General features: G+C 41.3%; 1 protein-coding gene across 1 annotated transcript in view; it reads left to right on the forward strand.

The window, feature by feature from the left end:
• grin2ba (glutamate receptor, ionotropic, N-methyl D-aspartate 2B-a) overlaps positions 1-14,455 on the forward strand; it is a 139,514-nt gene that overhangs the window by 3,524 nt on the left and 121,535 nt on the right. The window contains exons 3-4 of the mRNA XM_080906272.1: positions 3,922-4,060; positions 5,359-5,466. Coding sequence (XP_080762398.1) covers positions 5,440-5,466 — 27 coding nt within the window. The 5' untranslated portion in view covers positions 3,922-4,060; positions 5,359-5,439. The remainder of the gene's footprint in view (positions 1-3,921; positions 4,061-5,358; positions 5,467-14,455) is intronic.

The following is a 14,455-nucleotide window of genomic DNA, read 5'->3' on the forward strand; positions in this document are numbered from 1 at the left end:
ATTACACGAAGATGATGGGAAGTAGGACTTTCGAGCAACCACGATAAAGGCGTTCTGGATATAGATGTTTTCCTGTGGAATTACCCTTTAAATCCTGGATTAGATTCCAAACGACTAAAACAAAATAATTAACAATTATCCAAAAAAAAAAAAAAAACCCCAATACAAACAAAAAAACTGGTCTAAATTCTGGACTTTTTTTTGACCTTTTTCTCTCTTTTTTTTAAATGGACTGAAGCTGATTTCAATATTTCTTTTTCAACTATTGAATCCTAATGGGATTTCACTATCGCGGATTAAAGACTCAAGCGACGTCTTTGTCAATTAGCTGATGTAATAGCCTTGATTCTCACAATTTCTCCATCCTTCCAAATCGCATTTAACATTTCTCAGTGTTAAGGGTTAAATAGGTGAGTACGGACCCTTGAATCCACCCATGCTCTTGCCTTTGCATGTCTTGGATGATTATGAATGGATGTAGATTTTCATATATATATATATATGTATATATATGTATATATATATATATATATATATATATATATATATATATATATATATATATATATATATATATATATATATATATATATATATATATATATATTTATATTTATTTATTTTTTTTGTGAGTGACCCACTGTTTTGCGTGTGTGTGTGTGTGTGTGTGAGGGTGTGCAGACTCGTCCGGGATGTGTATGTACAGTAATAAGGGTGAGGTAGAATTTAAAAGGATACAGGCGGATTACCAGAGCTCAGTCATTTTCCTCACACTTCACCACCGTTTATCCTTTGTAGTATTTTCCCCTTTTCCAGTTAAAGTCTGGTTAAAAAAAAAAAAATTCTCATGTAAAATATAAATCCCCTTGATGCAGAGTGTGGGATGATGTAAAAACAACAAAAAGAAAAACTTTACATGCTGAAATAACATCCCATCTTTCACCTTGGGTTTTGCACCTCCACTCTTCTTTCTGCTCTACCAAATCTGTTCAGTGCTGCTCCACGCTCTTCTTTAAAACAGCGTGCGTTAGTGTGAGAGGAATATATACGTAGATCAATAAAGTAATCTACCTGAAGAGATGGACTGCGCTGTGCTTTTCTTGGTGAATTTTTTAAAATTTTATCTTCTGTTACTCCAATAAAATGCTTTGTGGTGGGAGAATGACTAAATCTTATCTTGCGGTTGACAGTGGCCGGAATAAAATTTGACTGTATGTCTGCAGCAAAATGCACTTTCACATCGACTCTCTCCCTCACACACACACACACACACACACACACACACACACACACACACACACACACACACACACACACACACACACACATGCAGACACCTGGGATCTGCTCTCACAACCCAGGACGATTACCTATTCTGCTTGGTGCTGAAACACATGTGACCTCAGTAGCCGAGCTACAGATGGGCACTTAAGCTCAGGTAGTCTGTCAAAGCTGTCACAGCCACCACGCTGCAAAATGGACGTCTCTGGCGCGAGCTCTGCCTCTGACAAGTGGCTCGCTGCTGTCGTTGCTTTTGCTGTAATGTACCCCGAAACAGTGTTTAGAAACAGGTAGAAGCACACTTTCAGACGCACTGGTGTTGACCCGGCAGTGTGTGGTTCAGGAAGGCAGTGATGTGAATGTTGTGTACGGTGGTCAAAAACAGCTGATTTGAGCTGTGATTTTGAGAGGGAATGCAGACGTCTACGAGCACAGCTGGATGGTGGATTGAGCAATTGCTTGGAGCACGTTTACAGCTGAGCATCCTTTCTATTTAAATATGGAGAACTGCTCTTTTTTTCTCCGGATCATTTTCTTACTTTTACGATAGACGTATGCTGTTCCTTCAGATTGTTAGATTATGGTTTAAACCTTATTTCTCTTCTGCTCTGCAGTGTATTTTATCCATCTAGATTGTTTTAGGGGGCATTGGAGGAGGAGGCTTTCTTCTGTGTAGTGATAATGCTTGATGGATGTTGACAGCGGAAAGAAAATAGGTCCTACATGAAAGTAACTGAAACCTGCTTTGTTTCCTTCGAGTAGCCAGGTCATGATTAATGTTTAGTCTTTTTAATGTAATTTTTGCAAACTAGCCTCATTATGTTCAAGAGATGGAAAAAAATCTTACACCAAAACAATGGAGATGAATAAGTAGCATTAAAGGGCAGATGAAAAAGGCATGCATTAGATTTCGAGGTGACTTGTCCCTTTTAAGGTTCTCTCCTCGTTCATTGTCACCTATTTCGCTCGTTACCTGAACAGGTGTGTCTTAATGGTTGGTGGCTCTAGGACATTTTTCATGCATCCTGTCAAATTTTTGGTGTCTGAAACTGTGCGATGCCACAGGATCTATGTGGGGAAAAAAAGTCTGCAGAACATCTTGAATCAGAGCTTAAGAGATTTCACAGGCAGCGTGTTTGCAGTCATCATTTATAAACAGGCCAGGAGAGGAGACAGCAGGGGCTAAGGAGATTCATAATCCTATCCCCTCTTCCCACTGATTCTCTCTCTCTCTCTCTCTCTCCCCCATGTGCTTGCTTAATGAGACAACAATGCAACTCCTGCGTCTGGCTCCGAGCGCCGCATCTGCCTCAACGAAGCCAGCAATAACAGTGTTTAGATACGTTACAATCCAGCTAACTTCCGCATGCATGCCATCTAGGGATTTACAGCATCACGGGGCACCGCTTGCATGTTACCCTGTGCTTCAGAAGTCAGAACCTAAAAATATGCAGAGATGATTTTTGATTTTTGAGTTACAAGCTAAAAAATAATAATAAAAATCTTGGATTCACACGAGTGTGATTCTGCAATACGGCACCTCACCTCATCCATCTTCTGGGTATAAATGAGGGAATCAGTCTGCGGAGCTCCATCTAAAGCTCGTAACACTCTGCGGCGCGTGCGTCTGAATCCCGAGAGCGAGCGGGAAGACTATGTGGGACGACTTAAAAAGCACATCTCAATTTTATTGGCAGTATATTCACTTCAAGGGAGCGGAATATGGGTCATGATCTGATATAAAAAGGCTACTCAATAATTCATCCTCTGATTAAGAGGACTTGTATCGACACAGACGCCGTCCAACGAGAAGGAGAGTGTGTACACAAAGTACACGGAAGAGCATTTAGGCGACTTTGTAGGATTAGTATAAGCTCAGAAACAAGCTATAGTAGAATAAAAAAAAGCCAGAGAGGTTCATGTGTACACCTTCTTTGATGTCTTAATCTGCTATACGTTCTTGCCTTCTGTGGCACGCAGGTGCGCATGCGATGAGTGTGCTTTAACGGCGAGCGTACATGGTGTCAGAGTTTGTGCGAGGCCCATCAATCTATTAAATATGAAAAGTACAATCTGTTACCCCGCAGAGACTGGTTCATTATTCATCAACATATTTCAATTAATCATTTATTTACCTAAAGTATGGTTCGCCCCCCCAACACACACACATATGCAATTTGGACACTCATATGGACTCCTGATGTATGAGTTATGTATAAGAGGATTAACAGAAGCTGTTTCTTATTCCTGCGATGCTGCACATACTGTAGTTTGAGGGTGTTGTTAGGGATGTAGGAGAAGACATTTTTTTGTACTGCAGTGCATTTGGAGGAAATGTGTTATTTAAAATATTAGGCTTGGCTTCCTCTCGGATCAGAGAGCAAACACGCACACGCTTTGCTGAAGATGAGCTGTGAGATGCATTCAAACAGGTTTTCATTCAAAGCTGAGAGTTATGTCCAGATGTGCACATGAGCACGGCAGCTCTTGCATTTTAAGTTCCCATCATTTAATCGGGTTTATTGATTCTAAGGGGAGCGGGTCAGAGGTCGACCAGGCGTAGCAAGGCTTTATTAGAGTCTAACTGACTGTGACCTGCTTCTAACCCGCTGTCCTCTCTTTTCCCCTCTGCAATAACAGACTGGCGGTTGTCGGGAAGACGAGCGACTCCAAACGTCTTTCCAGAGGAACAGAAGTGAAGCTGCTCCTGTGGAGTACAATTACCTCGAAATTGCTGCTTTACCCCCTTGACCCAACGAGGATTTTACCTAAAACCGCTGTGAGTTCCCGGTGCCAGCTCCTTGTCACACAGTCACCGCTGAAGGGATTAGGATGCGGAGGGGGGGCGGAGATAAATGCTCAGCATCGGCGCCTTGATTTTTAATCTTACCCTTCCATTCACGAACATCTGTATTTACTTCGGCAAACCCCACACACCTAATGAGGTGTCCTGGTAGAGAGTAAAACACATTTGTTTGATTAAGTGCAATTGGTTTAGCCAAAGACAAACCTGCTGGTAGAATGACACCTGAAAATAATGAAGGGCTACTTTATTGTCCGGTTGTGAGTTAATTAAACTCGTCTTTCTGTTAACCGGCTAATGACTTTGTCATGTGGTATCAATCCAGGTGATTAGTTATGCCAATCACAGGGAGAAATTCTTTTCCTTTAACGTGGAGTGCTGTTTATCCGTCTAGATTGTTGTCCTTTTCTGGAATTAAATGGCACTCACCTCATGTTTGCCACGCAAATAAAAACTTTATGCAGCTTTTTCAGAAATCACAAAATCCACAAACCTGGACGTGAGCGGTTTCATGTGGGGACTATATTCTTTCCAGCCAGCACACCTGCCAAACATCACTGTGCAGGAGGAAGTGCGCTTCTACCTGTGAGTAGAAGCTCCTGCTTGTGACAGCAGGACAGGATGTAAACATTAATAGCGTCCCCCCCTCAGCTGAGCCGTGATGTCAGCTAGCTGCACTCCTCCGTCGGTTGGCAGATGTAGATGCGGACACTAGAATGCAAAGAAAGTTCCTACGTGAAACTGTTCACAACAAGATCTGGGGATTTCTGTTTTTCTGGACAGAGGACAGTACGCTCAGGAGAAGGCAAACATGGTATCTACAGAACAGAGCAGCTCACACCAAAACCATCTAGATGGATAAATGATATTGTAGCACTACTGTAAAAATATGTAAACTTGATTTTGGGGTGAAAGTTGTTTTTAATGCTGTGTTTATTTGTCCACAAGAAAAGCTTTCGGTGCTCCTCAGATCTGATTCAGTTTAATGTAATTGTGTAATTTTTCCACAGGGATAACATTTGTAATCATTTCCTGTCACTTCCCGCTCTATTCCAATTTTTCGACCGCTCTGCATCATCACGGCCTGTTATGAGAGGCAAAATCACGGGAAACCCTTGAGGGGGAGACTGTCATCACCCTCAGGGACAAGTTGTGATAACCCAGAATGCAGCACTGTTTATGTACAGTCAGGAAAAAGAGCTCAAAATTATTTTTTTAACAGCAGCCACTCACATTCAATAATCATATTGTCTTTTCTCTCATGTTGACTTTAGTTCGGCCTCCCTCAGTCTGAGGCTATGAGAGGGAGAGAGGAGTCCCAGGCCGCACCATCATGCTACTTCTGAGACGCTGGGATGAGACTTTGGCTGGCAAAACACAAAGTAAGACAATATTGATGCATGGGGCCTCTTTACAGGTGGAGCTCTTCTTAGTTTTCTCGTGTTGTCCCCGTAGAGAACCGCTGAAACAAACCATCTTATCTCGGCTGTGTGTGCCTCTCCTAACGCTCAATGATGGATGTTCTTAAACTTCTGTAGTGTGTGTTTTTTTATTGCTTCGTATCTTATGCCAGGTTTGCTTGCGGGTCAGGATAATGGTTCAAGGTGGAGCTTGCAGATGAATGGTTTAATCCTTGGTTTTTAGCACAGTGTGCACTTTGATCAATGGCACGCGTCAGCACGTGGTCGTTCAACCCGACCCCGCCCACCTCGATCGACTATCGGCCACGTTTACACTCCACAGGCATTGATCAGGCAATTAAAGGTTTTGTTAAATTCGTTTTTTTGGTTTTTGTCGTTTGTGTGTGTGTCAGCTGTTCTCATGTTTTCACGCGCTGCATGTTTGTGGACGACAGAGAGAAAGATGAAAGAAGACGTCGTTCCCACTCTCACCCAGGACCAGATTACACAGAGCAAATGTTTTTACCACCAGGGGCAATGAGAGGTCATCATCATATCAGTAGATTTCAACATTTTCTCATCCATTACTCCTCAGTAACTTTTTTCTTCTCTATTTCTTTTTCGTCTCTCTCATCTCATGCACTGTTAATCAGCGGTGACGTTAGGAGACTGAGCCTTGGTGCAAATTTAGTCTCCTCGTTTTGTGGTGGGATGGAGTGTGTGGACTGTGTGAGCACACTACAAACAGCACCATTACACAGGCACTCCTCTACACCTGCTGCCTTTTAGCCAGCAGCAGAGCAACGGCGTGGCTTTGTAACAAAGAGCTTTAGCTTTAGCCTCGGCCCTTCAAGCATCAAGTCGCTTATCTGCTTCGGCTAATGCCACACAGATATATTAACAGCGATGATGCATCTAATTAACAACAACGCGCCGCTGTTTCTGATTAAAAAAAAAATATAGCATTCACACGTACACTGGCAGATTATTAGTCTGCTGGGCTTATTATTCGAGCGTGCTTCCTGCTCTTACATAAACTGTTTAGAAAAAAAGGCTCTGGCTGGAATAATGGCCTAAATGAGGACATATTAGAATAATAATGTCTCATGAGTTTTTTAAAAGCTTTATCTCCAACCTTTGTGTACCTAACCTAAATGGGATTCTGGCCCCTCGTTATATCGGCGCCGTTCAGCGCCGCTAATTAAGTGCTGCATAGCTTTTCAATCATTTTTTCAGTCAAATCCATTTAACAAGAGACTTTTTATTTAGACTCAAAGAGCCCACGTCACCAGTCTTAAATGAAAGCCGCAGTCTTTGACGTGTTAAATGAACATTTTTAGGGTCAGCCTTCTTCTCTCTCTGCTAATGTACGGAGTGCAGTTAAAGGTAGATTTCGGCGTTGAGGTGTAACAGTAAGATAAACGTTGTCTTTCTCCTGTAATCCTGGTATTACAGTCTTTTGCTGAACAGGCCATTATTGCGATCACCTTATTTTTACTGATATAATTTTTTTTCAACCTCTCTCTGTGTCTTTTCTAAATTGGAAGAAATTCAAGAGTCAGGAAGCTTCTGATAAAGAGAAGCTCTCATAATAAGAGACAATAGGAGGAAGAGAAGAGGGGAAGTGTTTTGGTAGTTGTTTCTGGGGATGTGGAGTAGAAGGTAGAAAAGAGCGCAGCTTTTTTTATTTTTCTGCGCCTGTGCCGCTGTCTATTTTGTTTTTTCACCTCGTGTGAAATTACACAGCAGTGCGTGTGGGCATCTCATTGCATCAACAGCTCACACTGGCACGTTTCCCTTTGTAATGAATGCCGGTCACATTGTTAGTTTAAAGCGTCACTGATGCTCAGTCCGCTTGCAGTCGAGTAAACTTGGAAGCTACAGAAACTCAGTCATGCAGGATAAATGTCTCAGGTGTTTAGCTGTCTCAGAGTAATGCGATGCTACATATATTAGCATTAATTAAAATTTGACCGCAAGATCACATACATGCTTGACCTTAAAACACGGCAAAGATCCATGCGGTGGAATCGATTGCTTTGAGAACCAGCAGATCAATGCGGCTTCACTCATCCTTGTCTCCAGCGGTGGAGCGGTAGCATAAGTCACCTGGAAAACGGCCTGCGGATCCAGTCATTAGCTGCTGCACATCCAACATTTGCTTTGGTGGCATCTGTTATTTTCTGGCACGTCCTCAGATGCTGCTGTGGGGAGGCTTCAGGTGCTGTCAGTGTTTGTGCTCCAATTTTTTGGACTGAACAAGTGCTGAAACTGTTAGTCGATGTTCAAGATTTGAATCTGTGACAAATGATTAATTGTTTACATGGTTTTCAGTGTCAACATATAGCACAGCTGCTTTTTCTGTTTTAAATGCCTGCAAATTAAGTAATTCAGGCTGCTAAGTGTGAAAAGCTAACAATCTGATGATGTCGTCCTGTGATTTGTGTGGGCATGGGCAGATTCCTGATTTTTATAGACTAAAATAAAAGTCTATCTTACTTGAAATGGCTCAGGTGATTTGGCTATGACTCCCAGCTAATTCAGGCCAAATCAGTAGGATTGACATTGTTTTCATGCTCCTTCATTTATTTTCTTTAATGTCATCCAGTGTGTTAATTCATTATTTTGTACTTGTTAGAGTTTGTTTCCTTTAAAGAAAGCAGGGAACATAAAAGACTGTACATAGAAGATGAATGGAAATGTGACCAGAACCTTACAATCCGGTTGTTCAGTGATGACGCGACGAATCCTACTTCCGGGTCTAAAGTAGTCTGCGTTTAATATGGCTTTTGTGTTGTTAACATGTTTAATGTTATGTATTTTCTTCTATTTGATCTCAAAAAGCTCCTAAAACAGTCGGTGATCCCTGTTGACCTCCCTCGGCTTTTATTACCACTAATCATTTATTTAAGCTCAGTTTTTAAAACCTTAGGATGTAACTACAGCCCAGCCCATGCAGCAGTATATGAATGACTAACCTCGTATTGTGGATGGATTATCTCAGTTGTTCTCCTGGCTGAAGTTTGGTCCTTTTACAGCATCCTGCCATGCGATTACATTTGTTCCTGACCACCGACAACACTCACGGTAACTTTTATCGAGTGGAAAAAAAGTTAGCTTGTTTATATTATGCTAACATAGCTGTGTCGCTAGCGGTCACGTAGCACATCATTATATACCAGCTAGCCAAACTTCAGTAACCCTGCAAACGTCACTGCTGTTTAGTTTTCTGTCTTGGAAGTGATAACAGAGCTGTACGTTTTAATTTGTTTCCAAAACCCCGCAGTCAGGACATGATTTATTGTATTTAGATAGAAGCTAGCGAGCTAACTTCCTGCTAACTTCTAACTCCGTTAAATGTCATAAATTCCATTTTCATGGATGCCTGGATGTTAAACTCAATTTTTACACCTGGTAGAGCAGAACGCTGATCATTTTATTAAAGATGAAAGACTTTAGACAGTTTTTCAACTCTCAGTAATGCCATAGTGATCGTTTGATATATGGACCTGCAGCGGAGTTTAGACCCAGACACGGCTAGTGACGTCAGACTGAACAACCGGATAGCTTTTGATACCAAAATTCTGAAAATGTGACAATGTTTTTTTTTTTTTTTTTTCTTTTTTTAATTGTAGTTTTGTAAGTAGCATCTTGCTTACCTGAAATATAAATTAGCTTTTTTTTAGCTAGCTAAAATTGCTTTGGCTAAAATGTTTGCAATGGTTAGCACTTTATACATGCTTAAGCTAATTTAAATTAAGGCTACTTGGAAATATCCTAACATTTCAGTCTGTGTCCTGTTAACAGAATAAAATGTTGACATTTCAAAGAATGGTCTTCCATTACCATGTCAGTGATTTAAAATGACTTTTCTGGTTTCTTTGGCAAAGCAAACCTGTTTAGCACAACAGTACAAGCCAAAAGCTACATGCTAAAGAAGCAGAAAATACTTTTTAGCACAAAAGTTTATGCCTAAGCACATAGGATACAAATTGTGTAATTCTCCTGGTGTTAATACTGACTAGGTAGGGTTGCCAACTCCCTGAAAAATAAATAAGGGACACCTCGTGGCCAGGGCCGGGCAACCCAGTTGTCTTCACCCTTCCCAGTGTGGTGAATTTTCTAGCTCTTTTTTTGTGTGTGAAATTATTTTTTTTAACCATTTGACTTGAAGTTGATTTAAGCAGATGTGTATTCTATTCTTTGTGATATGAACACATGTGAAACAAGTGATCATTTAGCCATTTATTTTTAGCTCAAAATGACAACATTAACACAATAAAACAGGTCTCTTTCTTAAACAGAAGCCTGTCATGCTTAACTTTTGAGAATATAAGTAAATCTTTCTTTAAAAGAACTTTGTCCTGCTTAACTTAAAATAATAGAAAGAAAAACATTCTTGTAACAGTGCACATTTAGTGCATTTAGTACAATTGGCTTCAGCTGAGGTATTATTTCAGCTTTTCTAATGCTAATCAGCTGCTCCTGTTTGTAAACCCGCTTGTTCCCATGATTACGCATCTTAACTCATCATTATTCACCTATGTATTACTTTTATGTATTAGTCATCTATTTGTTGTAATCATCTATCCTTGCAGTTGTTTATTACACAAAATAAATTATATTATCACACTTCTGGCCACATAGCACTGATATTCACTGCACATGCCCATATTAACTTTTTCCAGCCAGGTGTTTTCCTTTTCCCATTCTTCCCTTTCTCTGAGGGGAACAAACATTGCTGCTCTAATGCTGGGCTCACACTGTGCGATTTTTGGCCCATTTTGAGACGATTTTTGAGTCGTGCGACCGTTTTGGTGATCGGACCGATTTTGGCCTTCATCGTGCGTCGTGTAGTATACGTGGGGTAACGAGAAGTGATTAACACCTCACGACCAGCTCCCGATCATCAATCGCTCGTGAGGATCTCACCACAGCCGCTCACACTGCTCACGCGCAAACACGTAAACGTCGGTGAAAAAGACGGCGCAGCACGGCTGTGCAGCGTGTGATCTGGACACAAGCGATGGAGGCACAACTTGTAGAACTTTGGAAAGCTCATCCGAGCCTTTTCGATGTGGCATCACAAAATTATCACGACCACAACAACCGTGAAAATAGTTGGATTTACACTGCTGCTCAATCACAGCTGCCTGATCAATGTTTTTCATTAGCAATTTAGCAAAGTTGATGGTGGTGGTGTGCGTGTCTGTGTGAGTGAAAGACAGAGAGAGAGAGCGACAGATTTTCTGTTATAACCTTCATTTTATGGACGCACAGGGTGAGCTCTCAGGTCGCATCAGAGCATCGGGCGGTATAGTGTGAGACCTGCATCGTGACCTATGAACTTCTAACCCCTGCGAGTCAATCGTACAGTTTGAGCAGGAGCTGAATATCGCGACTGAAAAAATCGCACAGTGTCTGCCCAGCTTTAGGTGTACTGTCGTCCGAGAATTGCACCGCAGTGTCGGCGTTTGTTTCCCTGTTGGCCATGCTTCTTGTTGTGGTCACCTGTTGTCTTCCGGTATTTTCTCCGCAAGCGACCTTTCCTCGACCAATGAGATGAGCGGTAATCTGAATTGTCATACTCGAATTGTCATAAGTGTGCTGTCAGCTCATTGGTCACAAAGCAGGAGAGAGGCTGGGAATTATGTTTTCAAACAAAGCGTTAATTCCATTAACATTTATAGACTACTTTTGATTCTCACTGTATTACGGGACAAAGTGCGTCCCTTATTAGCTCAATACGGGACGTGTACTTTTTTTTTCTAAATACGGGACGATTCCGTATTTTAAGGGACGGTTGGCAACCCTATGACTAGGCTACTAAATTTCTGGTCCATTCGTTTGTTGACTACCGTTTTAAAGGTCCAAGTAATGCTAATGCTAGCTAGCTAGTATGGGTAGCAAGGTCATTCCTACATAATTTGGCTAGTAAAAAAAAAAGAGGCTTAAAACAAAAGTGACACCTTAGTGTGTTTTAAGTATAAATAGTGAACAAGACAGTGAGGGCCACATTTACTAAATGCTGAAAAATAGTGTGTCAGCACAATCCCCAAATAGCGCTCATAGGTGTGGTTAGTGTTATGAGTGGTTTACAAAAGTGTGTTGTTTTATAAACACAGGTGCAGGCAGATCATTTTGATATCAAACAATTCACTGTCTTTTTCCCTAAATTTTACAATTGTCTGTGAATATTTGTATTAATATTAATATTATGCTGTAATCCTGTCTTTCCTGCTGCCCACATGTGCAAATGTGTCCACGTTTCCTCAAGTTTTAACTGTAAGCTTGAACAGGTATGTGACCAGCGCTCTATAAGAGCAGCTGTGCGCTCCGTTTTCAGCTGACTTGTTGTTTCACCTAGAGGTTGTGTTGTAGGAGCGTGTGACTTATTTGTTTCGGCGTGTGAATGCCACAGGTCAGCATCTTTATGCAGCCACGATAGACAGGAAGCGCTTGTGCTCGTGCTTTGAGGAGTGACATGTGGGTGTTGCAGCTGAAAGATGAAACGCACAATCATTTGTATGCTGCAGATTGACAGACCAGTGAGACAGGGAAATTCATATATTTCCGGGGTTTAAAATGAAAGGGGAAAAAAACCTGTTTGCTCTTAGAACATGTAATGACTGAATCTGGGTTTTACATGACTTTATCCAACTTGGTGTCATCCCTGATTTAAAGGCAGCCACTAGGATCCTGCTTTAATTTGGAATAATAACACCTATGTCCTAGTGTGTGATTAATCCGATACTAAGAGATCTGATTAATGTGCTGTTGTGCAGGAGCTGCAACTAAGTAACGCTATTTAAACTTCTTTTTCTTTCTCCCAGCTCCACTAAGCACTGTTTTTATTTCCCATTATCAAAGCTGTGCCAGACAATAAATCAGTGTATACCAGAAAAGAGATTACTTCCCCCAATGCAAGAGAAAGTAGTGCCCCCCTGCCATGAGACTGGATGGAGGTGCATCATCATCTAAGCTGTGCACAAACACATACACACACACACACACATACACACAAAAACCTCTAAAAGCCTGTTTGTGATGTTGCAAAGATGAAATGGTCAAGCACGGGCAGTGACCCTCAACCATACCTGAATGCACTCGCTTCTGCAAGTTGAACCCGAATGCACGGCGCTGTCTCGCAGCCCCGCTGCTGTTGAAATGTCATCGGTAATGCTCACCGCGCTTCAGTGGGCTCACTAAAGCAAAGCAAACTCCACAGCATTTTCTACTCTGCCTCTCGCCTCCGAGGCTCTCAGCCTCAGCCACAAAGCCACCTGCAGCTTTTTTCGCCCTGACTGTGTTTGCCAGAAGGTAATATTAAAAGTTATTGATTGGGTTGTGTTTAAAGAAAAATACCCAGTAGGAGTTTAGCAGAAAAAGACCCGATAGGGAGCTAATGCCTCCCTCAGGGACATCATCCACATACTGTCAAAACCCATGATGTGTGGCAACCAGGATGCAGAGCAAGGGAGGGGGAAGTGTGGAGAGGGGCAATCTGTGTCATATAGAACAACCAGATGCTGTAGTGCTTCCAACCAGGCGCACAGACAAAAGGAAGCGTGTGAGAGAGGCGATTGCGATGTGCGCTATTTTACAGAATACAAAGATAATAGTTTTGTCAAAGTCTGGCTGATTAAACTGAATGGACCTGAAGACGGTGCAGCTCTCATGCAGCCATTTAACTCCTTCTGTGTGTTTAGTCGATTGTTCCTGTTTGCATCTCACATCGATTTGTGAAAGCCGGGACCAGAGTTTCAGAGCTACTGATAACGATGTAAGTGTCCATGTAGGATTGTTGAGTTGTAAAAAACGTGGCCAGTATTTCTTTGCACAAGAGAGCCGATTGATTAATTGCCGATCATGCCACAGAGAAGGCAGTGCAAAAAAAAATACAAGTTGATCTATAGAAATTTTTCAGTTGCACTCTCATTTGATCTAAATATCCATTTAAACATGTTGCATGTTCAATATTGCTAAAAGGCACTGTCACACAGCTTGGTGTTTAATTGGATTGAACTGTTTGTCATCTAATCACTGCATTTGGAGGTTGTTAGGCTTTTTTAATTTGTAGCAATAAATAAAACACAAATACAGCACAAAATTATTTTGTTTCCAGGTTTGTGACAAAAGGTCTATAGTTAAAGTGTTTGCAAACCGTAACAAACTGTTGGATTTGGCTGATTGAGAGCTGTTACTTGAAACGATACAGACTTCTTTCAAGAAGGAAATCCAACATAAAGTTTGGCTGTTCTCAGCTGGGTCTTAAACAAGTAGAAACAAAGGGGGTTAAAAGGAAAGTTGTAAAGGGTAGTTGGAAGATGTCAGAGCACCAGTGTAAATGAACTGTCGAAAATGCACAAAAAACAAATGTGCAGCACAGGAGCCAGTTTTTGTGACAGAACTGCAAGAAATGGACTTAATGAAGAGGGATTTACATAAAGACAAGCCAAACAAAAACCAGCACTCACACCTACACAAGAGAACACAGTGGGATAAAGAGACGCGTTACTGCGCTGTGGATGACTGGATAAAAGTGATGTTTAGTAATAAATCACAGGTCTGAGCTGGCACTGGAGTTATGGTCCAATGCTGGGGTTGAATGTCAGGGAAAGGACCAGGAGAGATTTCAGTCATTATCTCACCAGTAAATGCAAAGGTGTACAAACAAATTTTGGACATTTTGACCCCCTGAATTATTTTATCTATGGAGACCAATACTGTTTTTTAGTATTTGTGATTTGAAGTTGGGGCCTTTAAAGGTAACGTGTGTAAAATCTCAAAACTAGATATCAGTTTTTTGCAAACTGCAGTCATATGAATTCTGTTTCCTTATCTCTCTCAATTCAAATGTGCAATTGTAGCTACGGTAAGGCAAACAAATCGGACTGCCTTCCATCTGTAGTGAGTAAATGGTAAAGTGTAGCCTGTCAGTCTGCTGTTTACCTCAGCTGTAATATGTTTG

The sequence above is a fragment of the Rhamphochromis sp. 'chilingali' genome (genome assembly GCF_963969265.1).
Source record: "Rhamphochromis sp. 'chilingali' genome assembly, chromosome: 15".
In the NCBI taxonomy this organism is placed as follows: Eukaryota; Metazoa; Chordata; class Actinopteri; order Cichliformes; family Cichlidae; genus Rhamphochromis; species Rhamphochromis sp. 'chilingali'.